The 19,546-nt window shown below is 45.0% G+C and overlaps 1 protein-coding gene across 4 annotated transcripts in view; it reads right to left on the bottom strand.

Annotated features, from left to right (window-relative positions):
• The window catches only part of RAB27A (RAB27A, member RAS oncogene family), a 142,788-nt gene that overhangs the window by 19,899 nt on the left and 103,343 nt on the right, over nucleotides 1-19,546 (bottom strand). For all 4 annotated transcript variants that reach the window (XM_030189159.1, XM_030189166.1, XM_030189171.1 and 1 more), the window contains 3 exons: nucleotides 14,838-14,923; nucleotides 14,341-14,444; nucleotides 11,718-11,841 (listed from right to left, as the gene is read on the bottom strand). In XM_030189159.1, coding sequence (XP_030045019.1) covers nucleotides 11,718-11,841; nucleotides 14,341-14,444; nucleotides 14,838-14,923 — 314 coding nt within the window. The remainder of the gene's footprint in view (nucleotides 1-11,717; nucleotides 11,842-14,340; nucleotides 14,445-14,837; nucleotides 14,924-19,546) is intronic.

Genomic DNA, 19,546 nt, shown 5'->3' with positions numbered 1-19,546 from the left:
AACTTATGCAGGTAAGCTTACATGCCCCATTATAAAATGAGGGGGTAAAGATTTTGCAAGAGTGACTGAGTAGCCTAATGGTTAGTGCAGTGGACTTAGATCCCGGAGCACTGGGTTCAATTCTCGCTGCAGCTCCCTGTGACTCTGGGCAAGTCACCTAACCCTCCATTGTCCCAGGTACAAAACAGATTGTGAGCCCAGCAGGGACAGAAAAAGTACCTGCATAGAATATGTAAACCACTTTGGTTGTACCACAGAAAGGTGGTATATCAAATCCATGACCCTTGATTAATGGTTATCTTTGAGATGGTGTGTTAAAAGTTGCCATGATATACCCATTTTGAAGAAATTGCTGGTAGTTCTAATTGGAACGGAAAATATGGAGCAATTTTTCTTTAATATATTTGCTTTGGTGGGCAAATATTTTTGTAATATGTTGACTTGCCAAATAAAGTATATATTCATGAAAATTTTTTAAAAATGAATATCTGAAGCCATCTGGCTCAGAGTCTTATATTTTATGTTGGCCAAAAAAAAATAAAGACATTCACTTAAGCTGCGGAGGTTTCCTCTGGTGCAAATTTTGTTGCTCACCCATTTTTCCCAGAAGAGGGTAGTACTTCAAAATTTCCACAAGATAGTGCTGATGTTACAAGACATCATTCATCATAGATTTCATATGTTGGCATGACTTTAAAAAAAAAAAAAAGTTACAGCATCTAAATTTAAGAAGCCCATCAGGGTAAAAATGGAAAGTTTTACTTCTATTTTTGCTTAAAGATACTGATGCACCATAAATTTTAACAGTGTTTATTCCAAAATAAGGACAAAATAAGTGACTGTCTCTGGGAAAAGATGACTAAAGTCACAAAAAAAAAGAGGTTTTAATGAATTCTGTTAGAGTAAACAATTTGTAAAACAGTCCAAACCCCATCCTTTTATGTGAAAAAAATAAAGTCACAGAAGTTCAAACATGTAGGGGAGAGATTGGTAAGCTCAGTTCAAGAGAGGGACCTTGGGATGATGGTGTCCGTGGGTCTGAAGGTGATGAAATAGTGCAACAAGGCAGTGGCCTCAGCCAGAAGGAAGCTAGGCTGCATTGAGAGGGATATAACCAGTAGAAAAAAGGAGGTTTTGATGCCCCTACAAGTCGTCGGTGAGGCCTACTGTGTTCAGTTTTGGAGGCCGTATCTTACTAAGGATGTAAAAAGACAAAGCGGTTTAAAGAAAAGCAACAAAAATGGTAAGGGATTTGTGTTGCAACACATACGAGGAAAGACTTACTGACTGTCACAATAGTGACTATTTTCCTTGGCTGTGCTCACCTCGCCCTCTGGTGGCCAGAACCAGTGGCTGCCAAAGACTGTCTTGCTGTCTCCCTACACATTCCAGACTTTCATTCCAGTCCGGTCCAGATATTCTAGCCCTCCAGACTTGGTTGGAAGTTTGGCAGCTAGCCTCACCCTTAGTTGCCTTGAGATTCCTGCAGCTGAGCCTCAGCTGCTGATTGCCCTTATTAGGCACCTGGCCCTTTCAGCAGGGCCTTTGCATTGCCAAGGGTCTCGAGGTAACCGGTGTGCAGTTGCACTCTTGCCTTGTTCTGTTCTGTGCTTATTTCTTGGTGCCTGTGTGTACTTTAGCCTTGTCCTGTTCTGTGTTTAGATCTTGGTACCTGTGTGTACTTTAGCCTTTGTGTTCTCTGTTTGTTTGTCTGCTAGGTTCTGCTTTCAGTCTAGCTTTATTGCTTGTATGTATGTCTTTCTTAGTGGTTGCTTGGCAGCTTTCAGTCATTGCCCTAGTTCTTGTCTGTGTAGCCTAGCTTTGTGTCCTGTCTAGTCTGTCTTGTTTGGTTCCCTGTTCACCTTGGGCTTCTGCCCTATCCCTGGTTAGTCAAGCTTGTCTTAAAGTCCTTTACCCTGTATAGTATCCGTTCTTCCTCTGTTTGTGGCTGGTTGTCTTCAGCTTCAGTTCCCCTCCTGCTTGCATCTGCCCTGCTTGCTTTTAGTTTCCTTCCAGCCAAACCTGTTTGGAAATCCTGAATCCTGATTCCTATCCTAAACCCTGTTTTGGCCAAGCTTGTTTAAGAATCTTTTCTAGTGTGAGTTTCTTGGTGTTCCAGCCTGCTTGCTCCAGTACCAGCTTTCCTCTAAGTCCTGCCGGCTGCCTGCACCCAGGGGCTCAACCCCTGGGGAACATCAGTCAAGTGTAGGTGAAGCCTAGTTCCAGTCCAGTGTGTTCCAGTCCAGTGTGCTTGCTTGTCTGCAGTCCCTGCCTTGCTGGGGTGCTAGCCCCATGCTGGTTGGGGGGGGGGGTTTGCCTGCTGCTGCCGCTCCTCGGCAGTGGTCCAAGGGCTCACAAACCCAGTGTTTCCATGAGAAGCCTGACACTGACCTGAACATGTATACCCTGGATGAAAGGAGAAACAGGAGTGATATGATATAGACGTTTGAATATTTGAAAGGTATTAATCCGCAAACAAACCTTTTCCAGGGACAGGAAGGCGGTAGAACTAGAGGACATGAATTCAGGTTGAAAGGGGGCAGACTCAGGTATAATGTCAGAAAGCATTTTTTCACGGAGAGGGTGGTAGATACCTGGAATGCCCTCCCACAGGAGGTGGTGGAGATGAAAACAGTAATGGAATTAAAAAATGCATGGGATAAACACAAAGGAATCCTATTTAGAAGGAATGGATCCAAAGAAGCTTAGCAGAGATTAGGAAACAACACCGGTAATTGGGAAGCAAAGCTAGTACTGGGCTCTGATTATGGCTGGTCAGATTCAGCTTCAGAAGTTGGAGAATAAAACATAGTAGATGACGGCAGAAAAAGACCCACACGGTCCATCCAGTCTGCCCAACAAGATAAACTCATGTGTATACTTTACCTTGATTTATACCCATCTTTTTCAGGGCACAGACCATATAAGTCTGGCCAGCACTATCCCCTCCTCCCAACCACCAGCCCCGCCTCCCACCACCAGCTCTGGCACAGACCGTATAAGTCTGGCCAGCACTATCCCCGCCTCCCACCACCGGCTCTGGCACAGACAGTATAAGTCTGCCCAGCACTATCCCCACCTCCCAACCACCAGCCCCGCCTCCCACCACCGGATCTGGCACAGACCGTATAAGTCTGCCCACCACTATCTTCGCCTCCCCACCACCAACCCCTCTTCCCCCCCACTGGCTTCACAGAGTGAAGTATAAGCATTACCTAATACTTATTAGGAATAAACATTAGGTAATCCAGATAAAATATTTACATAAACATCCAGATACCACAAGGCCTAAACAGACAGTGCTGGGCAGATTTCTACAGTCTATGCCCTGAAAATAGCAAGGACAAATCAAGACCAGGTATACAAATGAAGTCTCACATACCATATGTAATGAGTTTATCTTGTTGGGCAGACTGGATGGACCGTATAGATCTTTATCTACCACTAGTAAAAAAGGCCCGTTTCTGACACAAATGAAACAGGCGCTAGCAAGGTTTTCCTCGGTGTGTGTATGTTTGAGAGAGTGTGTGTGAGAGTGACTGTGTGTGTGTGACAGAGAGTGAGTGAGTGTGGGTGCGAGTGTGAGAGAGAGAGTGTGTGCGAAAATGAGAGTGTGTGCGAGTGCATATGTGAGCCACAGTGAGTGTGGGAGAGAGTATGTTTCACACAGTGTGTGTGTGAGAGTGTGTGAGAGACAGAGTGTAAGAGAGTATGTGTGCGATACACAGACTCTCTGTGAGACCGAGAGAGTGTGTGAGACCGAGAGAGTGTTTGAGAGTGACTGTGTGACACAGAGAGAGTGAATGTGATACAGTGTGAGACATAGAGTGTGTGAGAGTGAGAGAAAGACACTGACTGTGAGAGAGTGTGTGTGTGTGACAGAGATACCTCCCCCCCTCCCTCCTCAGGTCTCAGGACCCCCTCCCCTTCCCTCCCCCCCCCCCGGGGGGGGTACTGCTGAACTGGGAGGGATGGAGACATAGCTGCCGAGAGGGGGGTTAGGGGCGACAAAATTCCTCGGACCCGGGGCTCCAAGGGGGGCCCGGCGCCACAGTCCTACCCATCCTCCGTCGTCGACTGTCTGCCCTCTGCATTGAAATCGCAGTCTCACCTCCATGAAAGCAGTGCTGCAGAACACCTCCCTTCGGGCCTCCTTCCCTACCTGTGTCCCGCCCTCGTGACGCCCTCCACATCCTCCCCCCCATGGGTCTGACATCACTCCTCTTTACTCATCCCCTCCGTCCATCTCCCTATGCCTGGGTCTTCAGTTTTCAGTCTTTATGTTGCTTCAATCCACCTTCCTTCCACCAATTAAGTTCCCTTTTCTTCCACCCAAAGTAATTATCCAGACACAAAGGTAAGAAAAGGACTTTTACACAGATTGCTTAGTATGCTATGTACGTTTCGTTTTACTTTATTAATTTGCCACAGAATCTGCCCAACGGTTTCAACAGGAAACTGAATCAAGCTATCCTGGGACCCGATGATCAGAGCTGTACTAGCGCACGCATTTGCTCCTGCCCGATGATCAGAGCCAGTAAGTGAACGTAACAACGAGCTCGCCATGAGTATGCAAATGTGTGCTAAACAGGGCATTAGCTATTCCTCTCCAATACTCATTGGGCAGCATGCCAAACATTGGCACTGCTCCTGCAGCAAACTCTATGCCAGCTCAGAGCTAGTGTTGGGGTTTGCGGAGCATTGGGGAGGAATGGGGAGCCCTGTCCAGCATGCATTTGCATGCTTGCAGGCCCCACCAAACCCCCTCCACAAGCAATCCAGGCCCTGGTGGCTAGTGCCTCCCCTCCCCACCTGGGACAGCGACATGGGGGCACCCCTCTAACCCCCAACAATCAAAAAATAATCCCTGGTGGCCCAAGTGGGCTGCCTCCCCAACTCCAATTCTCCCTGATAGTCTAGCGGAGTCCTTCTCCCCACCCCCACCCCCACCCCTCCTCATAGATGGAGGAGAGAGTAGCACACTCCCTCCTCATCCAGCGCCACCTTCAAAATGGCAGCGCTCTGCCCAATGCATCCTGGGATGCACTGGGCGGGGATTTCCTACTATACAGGGAAGCCCCACCCAACAAATTCCAGGATGCACTGGGCAGGGTGGTGCCATTTTGAAGGCGGTGCTGGACGAGGAAGGAATGTGCTACTACCTCCTCCATCCACGAGGTATGGAGGGGGGGGGGCCACAGGGAGAATCGGAGTTGGAGTGACAGCCCATTTGGGCTACCAGAGATCATTTTTTTTTGGTTGTTGAGGGAGGTTAGGGGGCTGGAAATCCACCAGATCTCCAGCCCCCCACGTGTCCGTGGGGGGGGGGGGGGGCTTGGGGTGAAATATGGCGGAGGTATGGGGGTCCCATGGACCTCCATCTCCTCGTTTGACAGGACCTAGCTTTTGACAGCTCGGACTTGTCAAATTAGTGTGGAAGGATTACTCTCAAGCACAATCCTCCTGCATTTTCCCCCTATGATCAGAGTTAATAGCGTGCCTATTATTTGCATGCTATTAGCTCTGATCATAAGGGCAATATAGCCCCACATTGTTCTGGCGCTATTTTTAGAGTGCTGTTTGGAACAGCATGGGGCTTCTGATTATCTGCCTGCTGGTGGCTCAGTAGTTACCCTGCCATTCTGATGATGCTCAGGAACTGGGAATGCTGCAGCTCTGGGTGGAGCAGAGGAAGACAAGTTGGTCATTGTACAATGGTGACATCTACTGCTCAGATTTAGGGCCTATGATCGCAGTGATCTGGAAGGTTTCTGATGCATGGCTCCTGGACAAGGATATCTGCTGCAATAATTAGTAAGCAGTAGTGTACACTCCATCCAGACATCTCCTGTAGTGCAGGGAGCCCTTGTAGCTGTACCACCTGGATCCCCCAGATCTGGGAAGAAATGCCACTATTGGCAAGGGATATAAATGGGGGGGTGGGGAGAACCTATACATTGCTGCACATGAAGTGTTCAAATCCCAGCCGAGGTTCTGACAAGAAGGGAAGGGGTGGGGGGAAATAAAGGTTTTAAGGAAGGAAATAATAAAATAAAACCACAACTATTGAAACTTACTAGAGCATCATGTCACTGTGGACTGCTAAAATGTCTAATATCAGAAGGGGGGACAGAATAGGGGAGAACTGCAGAGGTGTCAGACGAAGCATGAACATTTTATCATATGAAACTTCCTGTTTGTACTGCAACAGCCCTGTACTTGTGAACAGTACAAAACTGTGTGTCCCTGAAAGCCAAAGTTTGCAGTAACATATCTGCAAACTACCATGAACATACAGGGGGTAATATGCACAGCACAGCAGTTACAACCGGAAAAACAACTGGTATTAGTGAAATAGCTTGGTGAGATACCTGGGGAAAGGGGGTCTGGGTGCTGTATATCCGTGGATTGTAGAGTCCCCCAAGGTTCACCATTATCCCCAACACTCTTCAACATAATGTTGATTCCTTTGGCCAAGTCCTTATCCAATCTAGGCCTTAACCTGTTCATCTATGCAGATGATGTCACAATTTACATTCCCTTCAGACACGACCTGCCTGAAAATCACCAATGAAATTAATCTTGGTTTGAACACCATGAACTTATGGGCAAATTCTTTTCAACTGAAATTAAATACTGAGAAAACGCACTGCCTTATTCTTTCATCTCAACACAATAAGTTCAAACCTTCAACTGTCCCGTTCCCCGGTCCTACCTGCGCTCCGGGTGTAGGGGGCGATGATCGGCGGCCCTCGCGACGCCCGGGGCTGCGAGGGTGGACCTCTGGAGAGGCCGACGCTGTCGCGGGTCGGGCGGGGACCGGCGACCCGCTGGAGCGAGCGCCGGCCTCGGAGAGCGGGGTGCTGCGCCGGCCAAGATGGCGGCGCCAGCATCGACGCCTCCCAGGGCGGACCAGCGCGGAGGCTCCGCCCATCTCACGCCGGATTGGCGCGCCGGGCCTAAAACCCCGCCTGGAGGGCGGGCCGGCCAATCCCGAGGCTCCATCGCCTCCTGGGGCCGGGTTGGTTGGTTCCTCTCCCGGGGAGGGGGCGGGACGGCGCGATATTTAAACCCGAGGACAAGGGGAACTCACTGCTTCCGTTTCTATGTTTGCTGAAGCCGTCACAGTGGTTTTCCCTGTGCTACTTGCTGGCCGCCCTTGCCAGCCATCCTTCAGAGACTGTGCTATTTGCTGGCCGTCCTTGCCAGCCATCCTTCAGAGACTGTGCTACTTGCTGGCCGCCATTGCTAGCATCATCCAGAGACAGTGCTTCTTACCCTTTCGGAGTACTAGCCGCCCTCGCTAGCTGCCCTTTAGAGACTGCGTTACTGACTACCAGCCAGGTCAGCCGTCACCCCGCGGTTCCAGCAGTCCTGCTGGCCGCCTGCAGCTGAGGGCTCAACCCTTGGTGAACGGCGGCCGCCGCGGGTGAAGATTCGGGGTGCTCGGCTGTCCTCTGAGGCCTTGCGGGGCCTTAGGGAACCTAAGGGCTCACCACTAGAAACAGGACATCAACACCCCAAATCTTACCCTTACTATCTCTGAGAGCCTAAAAATACTTGGTGTTAGAATCGATCGCAATCTAACACTCGAAAGCCAAATAAACTCCACTAGAAAGAAAATGTTCTTTTCATTGTGGAAACTTAAACGGATAAAACCTTTCTTCCAGAGAGAAGTATTTCGTAATTTAATACAATCAATCGTATTATGCCACTTAGACTACTGCAATGGAATATATGCAGGATGTAAAGAACAACTTACAAAGAAACTACAGACCGCTCAAAACACAGCAGCCAAATTAATCTACGAAAAATCCAAATTTGACAGTGCTAAACCCCTTTGAGAGAAACTGCATTGGCTTCCAATTAAGGAACCTATCACCTTCAAAATCTGTACCCTAGTCCACAAAATTCTTTACGGAGAAGCCCCTGGATACATGACAAACCTAAATCAATCTACCTTCCAGGAATATATCCAGGCCATCCAATTCATACTTAAACCTCCATTACCCTAACTGCAACGGTCTCAAATATAAATCCATTTATGCATCCACCTTCTCCTTTATAAGTACATAACTATGGAATGCACTGCCAAAAGATGTGAAAACAATCCACAATCATCTTAATTTCAGGAAATCACTCAAGACCAGCTTATTCGGAAAGGCCTACCCCAAGGATTCAACATAAGTCCCTATACTCTGCAACACAGCAAATTAAAGGACCGTCTTGAACACTTTTATCCTTTCACCCTTTGCCCTTATACCCTGGTTGTTTTTTTTAATCTCCCTGTCCTCTACACTATGTTATTTGTATAGTTACCGGATTGGCGACTGCCTCTACAGTTTGATGTTAGCCACACTGAGCCTGCAAATTGGTGGGAAAATGTGGGGTACAAATGTGTTAAATAAATAAATACATAAAAATCGCTGCTGCACAGACTGGATGGGCTATTTTGGACCTAATGTGCCATCATTTATTAGGCTGTCCTGTAAAATGACACAGCTAGCCTGGAACATTCCTAACAAAGTGTGAGCCAGGAGATGCTGCTGTTAGTCTCAGTCTCCAGACAGCAGGGAAAGCAGTACATAGAGCAAAACTAAATCCAGAAATAAAACAGAACTGAATACCACATTCTTAGGAAAAGAATATGTCCTCTTACTGATGATCTGGGCTGGAAGGACCGAATACAGCATGCTCATGTGAACCAAGATGAGGCAATTTCTATACAGAAATACTGTAACAGAGCCAGCCTGGTGGCTCAGCTCAGCAATATGCAGGGGGAACTCTGTTTGATTCCTGGTTCAAGTCTTCCGTGCCTGGCTTTGTTGGGACTGAAGGTGCTGTACAGGCAGCATTTACAATCCCTAGAGGTCAGAGGGGAGGAAGGAGTTAAATTTGTCATGTAACTGAGCCTAGTGGTTGAATTTAGGGTCCACTGTTGCAGTTACTGGACGAGGTGAAGATATCAGAAAAAATATCTCTGGGTAGCTGTGAATGAAAACGGGAGGGGGAAAGGGAATTTGAATTTACCATCAAGGCAGTCTATATAATATATACTGGTACTTATTTTGTACCTGAGGGAATGGAGAGTTAAGTGACTTACTCAGAGTCAGAAGGTGCTGCAGAGGGACTTGAACCCAGTTCTCTGTCCTAACCAATAGGCTACTCCTCCACTGAATGAAGGTTCAGGTGACACTCTACCCAGTACTGCTTGAGTTGAGAGTCAACAGCAATTAGAGCCACCTAACTCCCCTTCCCCTCCCCCAAACACACATACAAATACATTACAATAATGTTTCAGCAAAAGAATGGAGAACAAAACAGAGATTATAATGCCATTGTATCGCACCATGGTGCGACTGCACCTCAAGAACTATGTGCAATTCTGGTCACCACATCTCAAAAAAGATATAGCACTACTACTACTATTTAGCATTTCTATAGCGCTACAAGGCGTACACAGCACTGCACAAACATAGAAGAAAGACAGTCCCTGCTCAAAGAGCTTACAATCTAATAGACAGAATTAGAAAAGGTACAGAGAAGGGCGACGAAAAGATAAAGATAAAGAAGATGGGACAACCTCCCTATGAGGAAGCTAGGGCTGGAGAAGGTTGAGGGGAGATATGATAGAGGTATATAAAACACTGAGTGGTGTGAAATAAGTAGATGTGAATCACGTTACTCTTTTCAAAAGTATAAGGACTAGGGGACACACAATGAAGTTACTAAATAGTACATTTAGAACAAATCTTCAGTCAATGTGTAGTTAAAGTCTGGAATTCGTTGCTAGAGACTGTGGTAAAAGTTGTAGTGTAGCAGTATTTTAAAAAGTTTGGAGACGTTTGTGGAAGTCCATAAAACATTATTAAAGTGGAATCTTTTAAATCCATTGCTTATTCCTGGGTAAGCAATACAAAATCTATTTCATTCTTTTAAGATCGCCAAGTACTTGTGACCTGAATCGACCATTGTTGGAAACAGGATACTGGGTTTGGTGGACCTTTGGCTGCCCCAATACAGCAATTCTTATGTACTTATAGAAGCAAGGACAGTTTATAGTAGATTTTTTTGCCTTTTACTTATACAGCTTTTAGCTAACTCAATTGCCTTTAAAGCGATACAAATGCCTCTTCATTGTAACTGAAAAGGAGATACTGATGTGTAAAGACATAGTAAGCTCCGCCTGCTCAGTTTTATGCACCATCAAGACAACAAATTAATGTATGCAAAGTGTGAACAAATAACTAGATGAATCATGGATCAAGACCCATAAAAGTGTGAAAGCATGAGTGAACTGCCTCTCAAGAGACTGACACTGCTGACTACTAGCACACTAGCGCTGGGTTCTAAGGGGTCCTCTGGCTCGCATACCTTATGGGTGGAGGAGGAGAGTAGGGGGCCTGAGACCCACCAACCATGAAGGTTAAACCCATAGTGTTCCAACTTTGGCATCACTGTACCCCGCGCTTTCCCACTCATGGTAGCTCAATGCGGTAGGCAATGGAGGGTTAAGTGACTTGCCCAGAGTCACAAGGAGCTGCCTGTGCCGGGAATCGAACTCAGTTCCTCAGTTCCACAGGACCAAAGTCCACCACCCTAACCACTAGGCCACTCCTCCACTCTTGTCTTCAGCTACGGTATCTGTACTTGGCCCCTCAGCTATATGGTAAGATGTATGGTAGAAAAGCATTAATATCATAGCAATGTTATCTGAATGCTCTGTGTGCTTATTAGATATTCCATCACTCTTATGCCTGCATCGTATTATATCTCTGTTATTTGAATTTCAGTGCTGTTAAATGTGTATATGTTTGATCCTGTTTCATGGTAATCTTATTACTAGGTTTTAATTTACTGTTTTCAAGTTTTCCTCTTTCGTTGTATTTATGTTTATACTTGTACATTTAACCAGGGCTGGTCCTAGGGTCTCTTGCGCCCCCCCCCCCCCCCCCCAGCATCTCCTTTCTCTCTTCTCCCACCCTGCCCCTATCCAGTGATTCTCCTTCACCCCCATCCCCCTCCCATTTATGGCCACCTGCCCGCCCTCTTCTCCCCCAACATCCCCCTTTTTCTTCTTGCCACCCTGCATGGTTTAAGTCTTTTTAATTTACCCCCGTCCTAGCGGCCGCGTCATTTCAAAGCACTGCCCGTCTCTAGCCTTCCCTCCCGTCGTGAGTTCGTTCCCTCAGAGTCCCGCCCTCGAGTAAATGACGTCAGAAGGCGGGACTCTGCGGAACGAACTCACGAAGGGAGGGAAGGCTAGAGACGGGCAGGGCTTTCAAATGACGCGGCTGCTGGGACGGAGGTAAATTAAAGATTTAAACCCCCAAGGGCGGCGCGGTATGGTGGCGCAGCGGCGCCCTTGAAGGCAGAAGCCCCCCTGCGGTGCTTATCCCGCTTACCGGGTTTGACTGGCCATGCATTTTACTGTTCTTATGCTGTCAACAAAACTGTAAATCTGATGTTAAACTGTACCTATTGTAAACCACCTTAGGTGAATCTCTTCATAAAGGCAGTTAATAAATACCAATAAATAAATCAACAGCAAGAGAAGGTTCTTACCAGGCAAAAAGTTCAACAAAGAGAAGATCAATGACTCCAAAAATTATGGTATGCATGTTTTGGTAGGATTTGTATTAAGACTCCCAGTAAAATATACACTTGTTTTCCAATGAACTTTATCCTTCCTCAGTCACAAGGAAGCAGATACTTACCCATATTTCTCTGCAAACTCTCTGGCATCCTCTTCTTTCACCGCTCTCTGGTCCTCCAGATCGCTCTTATTTCCGCATAGCACAATGTCAGGATTTTCACAGTAGGCATGCATTTGTAGCTGGCCTATTAATGAAACAGTAAGTAAAGGAATTACTGCCCTTTGTTCTTTGCTACTGTAGTAAGGAACATGTAAAACAGAGCTCTTGAAGTAGCTTTCACCTGGGCATTTCTCCTTTTCACCTAGCTCAAATCAAAACCAGTGCTGGTAGCTCAGTGTCATGAGCCTTCAATCCAATTAAACAGGAATTTTTCCCTTATTAACAAGGCCCTCCCTACCCAGGGCTGACCCTGCCACTAGGCATCCATCTAGGCAGCAGCAGCAGCAAGACAGAGTATTATGTCTCAACCCCCCTCTTATCTCTTCCTTCTGCTGCCACCATCCTTCCCCTTCTGGAGACAAAAAGGAAAGTGGATTAAGCACTTCTAGTGCTCGTGTCCTACCCCACCAGGCCGAGTGGGCAGTCTGCCAGGATGACCGGGTGAGTCTGCCAGGCTGACCGGGCGGAGTGGGCAGTCCACCAGGCTGACCAGGCTTGCTGACTATAGCCCAACTCAAGCCTTAGTTCTAGGTGGGTAATAATAATTATCTACAAACACAATGGTGACTACACCCTACAATCAGTCTGTAACAATAAAATATCATCATCTTATGCCTTTATTGCTACATGCCTTCCACTATATTTAAGAAGTTTTCAGAGTTAAGCACCAAAACCCTTCTCTAACAAAAGTGCTTTTAAGTTGTTTTCAAAACTGCAGCACATTGGTACAAGTATGCAAATTCAAAGGAAGTACGTTCCATAACACTGGCCTTGCAATATAAAAAAACTGATGAGTGGTATATATCTAGTCTAAGTTACATAAGTACATAAGTACATAAGTAGTGCCATACTGGGAAAGACCAAAGGTCCATCTAGCCCAGCATCCTGTCACCGACAGTGGCCAATCCAGGTCAAGGGCACCTGGCACGCTCCCCAAACGTAAAAACATTCCAGACAAGTTATACCTAAAAATGCGGAATTTTTCCAAGTCCATTTAATAGCGGTCTATGGACTTGTCCTTTAGGAATCTATCTAACCCCTTTTTAAACTCCGTCAAGCTAACCACCCGTACCACGTTCTCCGGCAACGAATTCCAGAGTCTAATTACACGTTGGGTGAAGAAAAATTTTCTCCGATTCGTTTTAAATTTACCACACTGTAGCTTCAACTCATGCCCTCTAGTCCTAGTATTTTTGGATAGCGTGAACAGTCGCTTCACATCCACCCGATCCATTCCACTCATTATTTTATACACTTCTATCATATCTCCCCTCAGCCGTCTCTTCTCCAAGCTGAAAAGCCCTAGCCTTCTCAGCCTCTCTTCATAGGAAAGTCGTCCCATCCCCACTATCATTTTCGTCGCAAAGCTCTAGGACAGCGATACATCCTCAAAGAGGTCACCACTGACAAAGAAGCATCATTATTGAACGCTTTGTGAATTGAAGAAATTATTTTAAATTGTATATGCCAGTAGACATGAAGCCAGTGAAGCTCTCTTAGTACTGGTGAGGTATGATCATATCTTGACAGTTCAGATGTTCTTCCTCCCTATGGACCTTAAAGAATTCAAAACAGTGCCACCAATTCACTCCTCTCTGAACGTCTTCTTCCAACCCTATCAACCACTAATTACACGAGAACCTGTACCATGACCTCAATTACTGCTACACAGTTCACTTCCACAGTTCCAGTGATGGAAGTGGAGAGGGGATCCCAGTCCATGTAGAGAGAACTGAATTCTGTCACAACATTATACTGATCTAAATTGTAGACTAGACATTTCCAAACTTAGTGATGCAAACGTCAAGACTGTTTCTTACAACCTAATATTGTGAATGCAAGCTAACATATTTTTGACAACTGTCAGGAACATCTGTTTCTCTCAGTAGAGTAGCCATGGGTGGACCTGGGTGGCTACAGGTCCACCCAGCAGCGGCACAGCAGCAATGTGGCTGGAAGGGATCCCCAAGCCCTGCCAGCTGAAGACTCTCAGCATCTCTCCCTCCAGGAGATCTAGGGGTCACTTCACTCCCCCAACTTCTCCCCCTCCCCCCCTGAACTTTAAAATCCTTTAGGTCTTCGCTGGCAACGAGCAGCAACACATTCCCCGTTTGCGCCGGCCCAAGCCTTCCCTCTGATGCAACTTCCTGTTCCTACCCCCACCCAGTATAGTCAAATAGCAGTCACTGTGGATTTAACTGTGCAAGTGAGCAAACATTTAACCCACCACTCATCCCAGAGCACTACTGATGAATTCCAAGCTTAAGACCTGCGATGCTGTAAAATCTACCAATAAACACCTCTCTCCTGTCTGCTCTCTGCACTGCCATTGAAATAACTAGATGTATATAGTGGAATAAAACAGATTTCGCTATGCTTGCAGCAAAAGTCAAGATCTCTGTATTTTTACAGAATGCAATTATCTTATGGAAGTAAGTATCATTATATTGAACTACGCAGTTATAAAAGGCCAAAAAAAAAAAGGGATAATGCACTGGACAGAAAAATACTGTGAGAGACTTACTCATCCAGTTCCTGACATTGAGGAAGCTTTGCTCGTTTGTCAGATCAAAGAGTAAAAGGAACCCCATTGCATCTCTGAAGAAAGCCGTTGTCAAGCTACGAAATCTGTGAAAAAAGGAGAGGAAGTTGTTCTTGTTAGAGGACCAAGGGTGATGAATTCTGAAATTTGAGGTAATGAACTAGGCAGTTTTCTCCCTCCCCTCATTTTAAAATAAAGGGCTGGCTGGATTTTTTGCGGTTGCTGTGTCAGTCTCTGTGCTGGGCACATTGACAGCTGTGAGCAGCTATGTTCATTATGACGTTATGTACAACTGGACTGACATTATGTACAACTGAGTTCTTACAGTGGCCTAGCTCAAATATGAAACACCTATACATACACCAATACTTTTATTTTTCCTATTGTCAACAGGTTTTGATCATCCCAAAATCTAAGGCATACTCTTAGTACTAGAAAACATAGAAGGAGATGGTTCGTGGTTTGCAGAGACAGTTTACCTTTCTTGTCCTGCTGTGTCCCACAGTTGCAGATGTATTCTCTGGCCTCTGCCCACAATACCATCTGGGCCATTCGCTCTGTACACCTACACAATTTCGGATGAAGAGACACAAAAATAAATAAGAGAATGTAAGATCAAAACTACCAGCTTTGGCTAATATGCCTACTAGCCAATTCTATTTGATGGAATAAGAATTCTCCCTCCTTTTACACACAAAAACATTCAGCAAAATAGAAAGCAAGCAAAACAAAACATAAAACTACTGAGAAATTCAAATCTAATTTAGCCCTGTTTATAAGCCTGTGGGTGTCCTCTAACTCTTAGGCACGAGCGAGCACTTACACCAGCTCTATGGCTGGCAAAAATGCTCGCTCCTCACGCTAGTATTCTATAAAGAAAAGTAGGCACCTATTTTCCATTACAGATTAGGCGCCACTTAGGAGCCCTCTAGAGGCCTAAAAATAGGTGCAGTTACAAATCTGTCCCCTATATATGGCATTTTGTGAATTGAATGGATTTTGGCAGCATGTAAAGCTCCTGAAGAAGCGATACAAAACAGGGCACTTCGTAGAGTTGCAGTTGATTTCCTTTTGCCACAGTTAAGTGATTGACGATATATATTTTATGGAAATTATATGTGATTTTTGGATGCTTATATTTTGGGCACATTTGAAACACAGTTTTTGCTTTGTGGGCACATTTGAGGTTTTTGCCACTATATTAATTTATGGTATCGGTTCACAAAAGGAATTACAAGGATGTGTGGACATAGTCACTACGTTTAGGAAAAGTAACTGCTTAAGATCTAGTTAACTTTTGTGACGTACTTATAGTATCTGTAAGTGGTGACATACTGAGTGAGTCCAAACTACCTTGCTAGTTTTATATTGCAGTGTTTTACCCTTTTATGTCCTTGAAAGCAATATTGAAATTTCAGAGAGTACTTGTGTGGTGTTATGTGAAATTCTCTCTGCACAGATTTATAATTTTTCAAGTACCAGCATATGTAGAATGCAGTTAGATTTTTAAAAAGTCACATACATATTTTTGATGCTGTTCTCTTTTTGTGTATTGAGACAACTATGTTCAATTTTAACACCTACTGCTGGCTATCAGATATCGTTTCCACCTATAGCTTTCATGCACACTAATGCCCGGTTGTATGTGTAGCTTGCAGAGCTTCCAAATACAATTAAATATTGTTATACAATGATGCAACTTCTCCTTAGAAGACATGAAGGGGTATTTTCGATATGACATCCAAGTCCGACTTAGGACGTTTTGCACAAAACATCCAAACCCGAATAGGAAAGAAGGTAATTTTTGAAAATGAAAAACAATTATCTTTTTTTTTTTTCAAAAGTATTGTTTCGAACAAGGTTTTGTGCTTTGGACGTTTTGTTTTTGGGTCCATTTTCGAAAAAAAAAAAAAAAAAAAGTGTAAAATGTAGAGATTCATTCCATTGGGATGTAAGAAGAGCCAGAAGGTTTAGTAGAGTGGTCCCCCAGACATCCCAGGAGAGCAATGGAGCACCCTAGAGGGCACTTTCTTTGAACTTCATAAAAATGCTCCCAGATACACATCTCACCTTTGCTCCCTTATCTTGTCCCCTGAGCCCTCCAAAACCCATCAACCCCCCACTATAATAACCTTTATGGGTGAAGGGGGCACAGTTCTCAGCACAAGTGTGACAGGCATCCTGTTTAAACTTCTTCTACTAACCTATAAATGTATTCACTCTGCTGCTCCCCAGTATCTCTCCACACTCGTCCTTCCCTACTCCCCTTCTCGTGCACTCCGATCCATGGATAAATCCTTCTTATCTGTTCCCTTCTCCACTACTGCCAACTCCAGACTTCGCTCCTTTTGTCTCGCTGCACCCTACGCCTGGAATAAACTTCCTGAGCCCCTACGTCTTGCCCCATCCTTGACCATCTTTAAATCTAGATTGAAAGCCCACCTCTTCAACATTGCTTTTGACTTGTAACCACTTGTACCTCTCGCTTCTACCTACCCTCCTCTCCTCTACACATTAATTGATTTGCTTACTTTATTATTTTTGTCTATTAGATTGTAAGCTCTTTGAGCAGGGACTGTCTTTCTTCTATGTTTGTGCAGTGCTGCATACGCTTTGTAGCGCTATATAAATGCTAAATAGTAGTAGTAGTAATAGTGCACTGCACCAACCACTACACTACTCCAGGGACCTGCTTGCTGCTCTAATAGGCCTGGCTATAACATCTGAGACTATCATAGAAGCCAGGAAGTCATATTTTTATTCACATTTTTTGGGGGTGGGAGGGGGTCAGTGACCACTGGGGGGGTATTGGATCACCCCCGATTTTCTCCAGTGGTCATATGGTCATTCAGGGCACCTTTTTGAGCCTTGTTATAAAAACAGGTCTAGCTCAAAACATCTTAGTTTTAATCCTGGACAGTTTTGTTCTGTTCCAATACGGCTGAAAAAGTCGAAATCCTGTACTTAACATGCCCCTAACACACCCCTTGAGATTTGGACGCACTGCAGAAGAGCAGCAGAGAAAAACTGGTTTTGAAAATACTAATTTGGATGTTTTGTGAGAAACAATACCCAAATGCTGCTTTATACCACTTTTTAGATGTTTTTCCCTTTCAAAAATGAGCCCCATAATGGGCCAGATTCAGTAAATAGTGTCTAAAATGTAGGTGCGTCAAAATGACGTGCAAAGTGCTATTCTATAAAGCAGTGTTTACAGTAAGACGCAGTTTATAGAATAGCGCATAGGCCAGGGGCATGAGTGTGCATTTAGGCGTGGCCACTTACGCCACTAAAAACCTGGTGTAAATGCCTACACCTAAATGCAAACATGGTCCCCGAATTCTATAACGTGCCTACACTCCTCCCATGGCCATGCCCAGTTTTCATCTACATGAGTTGGAATTTACGTATGCCTCTTTTTAGAATACACCTAAAAAGAAGTGCACATAAATTCCAATTATTGCCAATTACTGATGAAAATTGGTTGCTCATTACTCAATTGAGTAGAACATGTAAACTGGCCACACGTACAATTAACACACGCTACTCACCACGGCTTTTATAGAACCCGGCCCAATTTGTATGCCAATTGTTCACCTTGAACAAGAAAAAGTTTGTAAAGGTCCCACTGCTTCAACACCTCCAGACACTCAGCTGAGGACAGAACTCGATCCTTTGAGATCATTCTTGCAATAATTTAAAGGCAGGGTGATTCTCTCACTGGCCCCATCACAACAACTTTAATCAGTGGGAAAATATAGAGTTCTTACTGCTTCAGTGACAACTGGCTCTAGGTATAGCATTCATGATCTGTTTCCTAGAGTAGCAGACAGTATACTTCAGCCAATATCAGTGTACTTGTGCAGTAGGTACCTGGTACTACAAGAGTAGCCAGGCTTTGACGTGTGGAGGAGCAGGCCTTTTCTAAAATAGGTGCCAGTACAAGACTGCAAGCCCAATTCGCATAGGCACTATATTATTAAAAACCGTTTGGGGGAACAACTGCTCCCTTTCCACCCCTACCTAGCTATGCCTCTGACTGGTACCTCAGGTCTTTCTAATACAGGCCATATGATGAGGTGTAAAATGCAAAAGTTGAGGCTCAATCATGGTTGGGTAGTGTATATAGGATGTGTGAGGAGTAGGTGTTTGTGGGCTATGTGTATGAAATTTAAGGGAGAAAGGCACTTTTATAAAAAGGCTCTTACAATTAAATGCCAGTTGCACACAAATTTACAGAAAACCAGCACACATAAACATTAAGTGGCAGCAAATAGACTAAGTACTAGTCTGTAGGGGCACATGTAAGTGCCATGGCAGTAAATACATTAGCGAGGCTATCACTTATACACACACAACTTACAGAATATACTAAGTTACCTGCGCCCTTGCGCATTAAGCCACCCACAGTTAACGCAGGTCTATGGTTGGTGTAACTGCAAGCAAATAAATATTAGATGTGCCAATACTGGGTTACACTAGTATTCTGTAATGAAATCTGGGTGCCCAGAGATTTTTTTTTTTATTATTATTATTATAACATTTGTATCCATGTGGCTTACAATCCAATTATAAGCAGGTACTACCTCTGACCCTAGAGGGCTCACAATCTTGGTTTTTGTATTTGAGGCAATTGGGGGGTTAAGTGACTTGCCCAGGGTCACAAGGAGCTGCAGTGGAAATCGAACCCAGGATGCTGGGATAAAGTCCGCTGCACTAACCATTAGGTCACTATAGAATAAGTCCTCACCTTGCAACACTGGGGTGCCCTCTTAGTAGATATGTAGTATATGTAGAAGTGCGATAGCTATGCAATGAGCTTTATTTTGTTGGTTGTGGGTGATGGTGTGTGTGTAAGAAAAGATGGAGACCTGTACTGCATGTTTTCTCCCTTATATTCTCCACTCCCTCTTACATCCCTATCTTCCCTCTCACCCATACTACCACCAGCATCAGCTGGCTCTTGTTTTGGTGGCAGGGCCTGAACTCTCTGCAAGTAACTTTGGGTTGCCACTAGCTGATCTTCAAGCGGAAGGGCCTGAGTTCCCCACCAACTGCAGTTTCAGTGTGTTACTTCTTCCACTGGTGAACAAACAGGACCTCACCAGCCCCTGCTGGCCCTTGTACATTAGAGGTTTTAGTTCTAGCAGTGTTTCTGCTTATGAAAGTCAAACTTGTTGCTGAGTTT

The sequence above is a fragment of the Microcaecilia unicolor genome, chromosome 1 (genome assembly GCF_901765095.1).
Source record: "Microcaecilia unicolor chromosome 1, aMicUni1.1, whole genome shotgun sequence".
NCBI lineage: Eukaryota > Metazoa > Chordata > Amphibia > Gymnophiona > Siphonopidae > Microcaecilia > Microcaecilia unicolor.
This window is presented reverse-complemented; position numbering and strand designations above follow the sequence as displayed.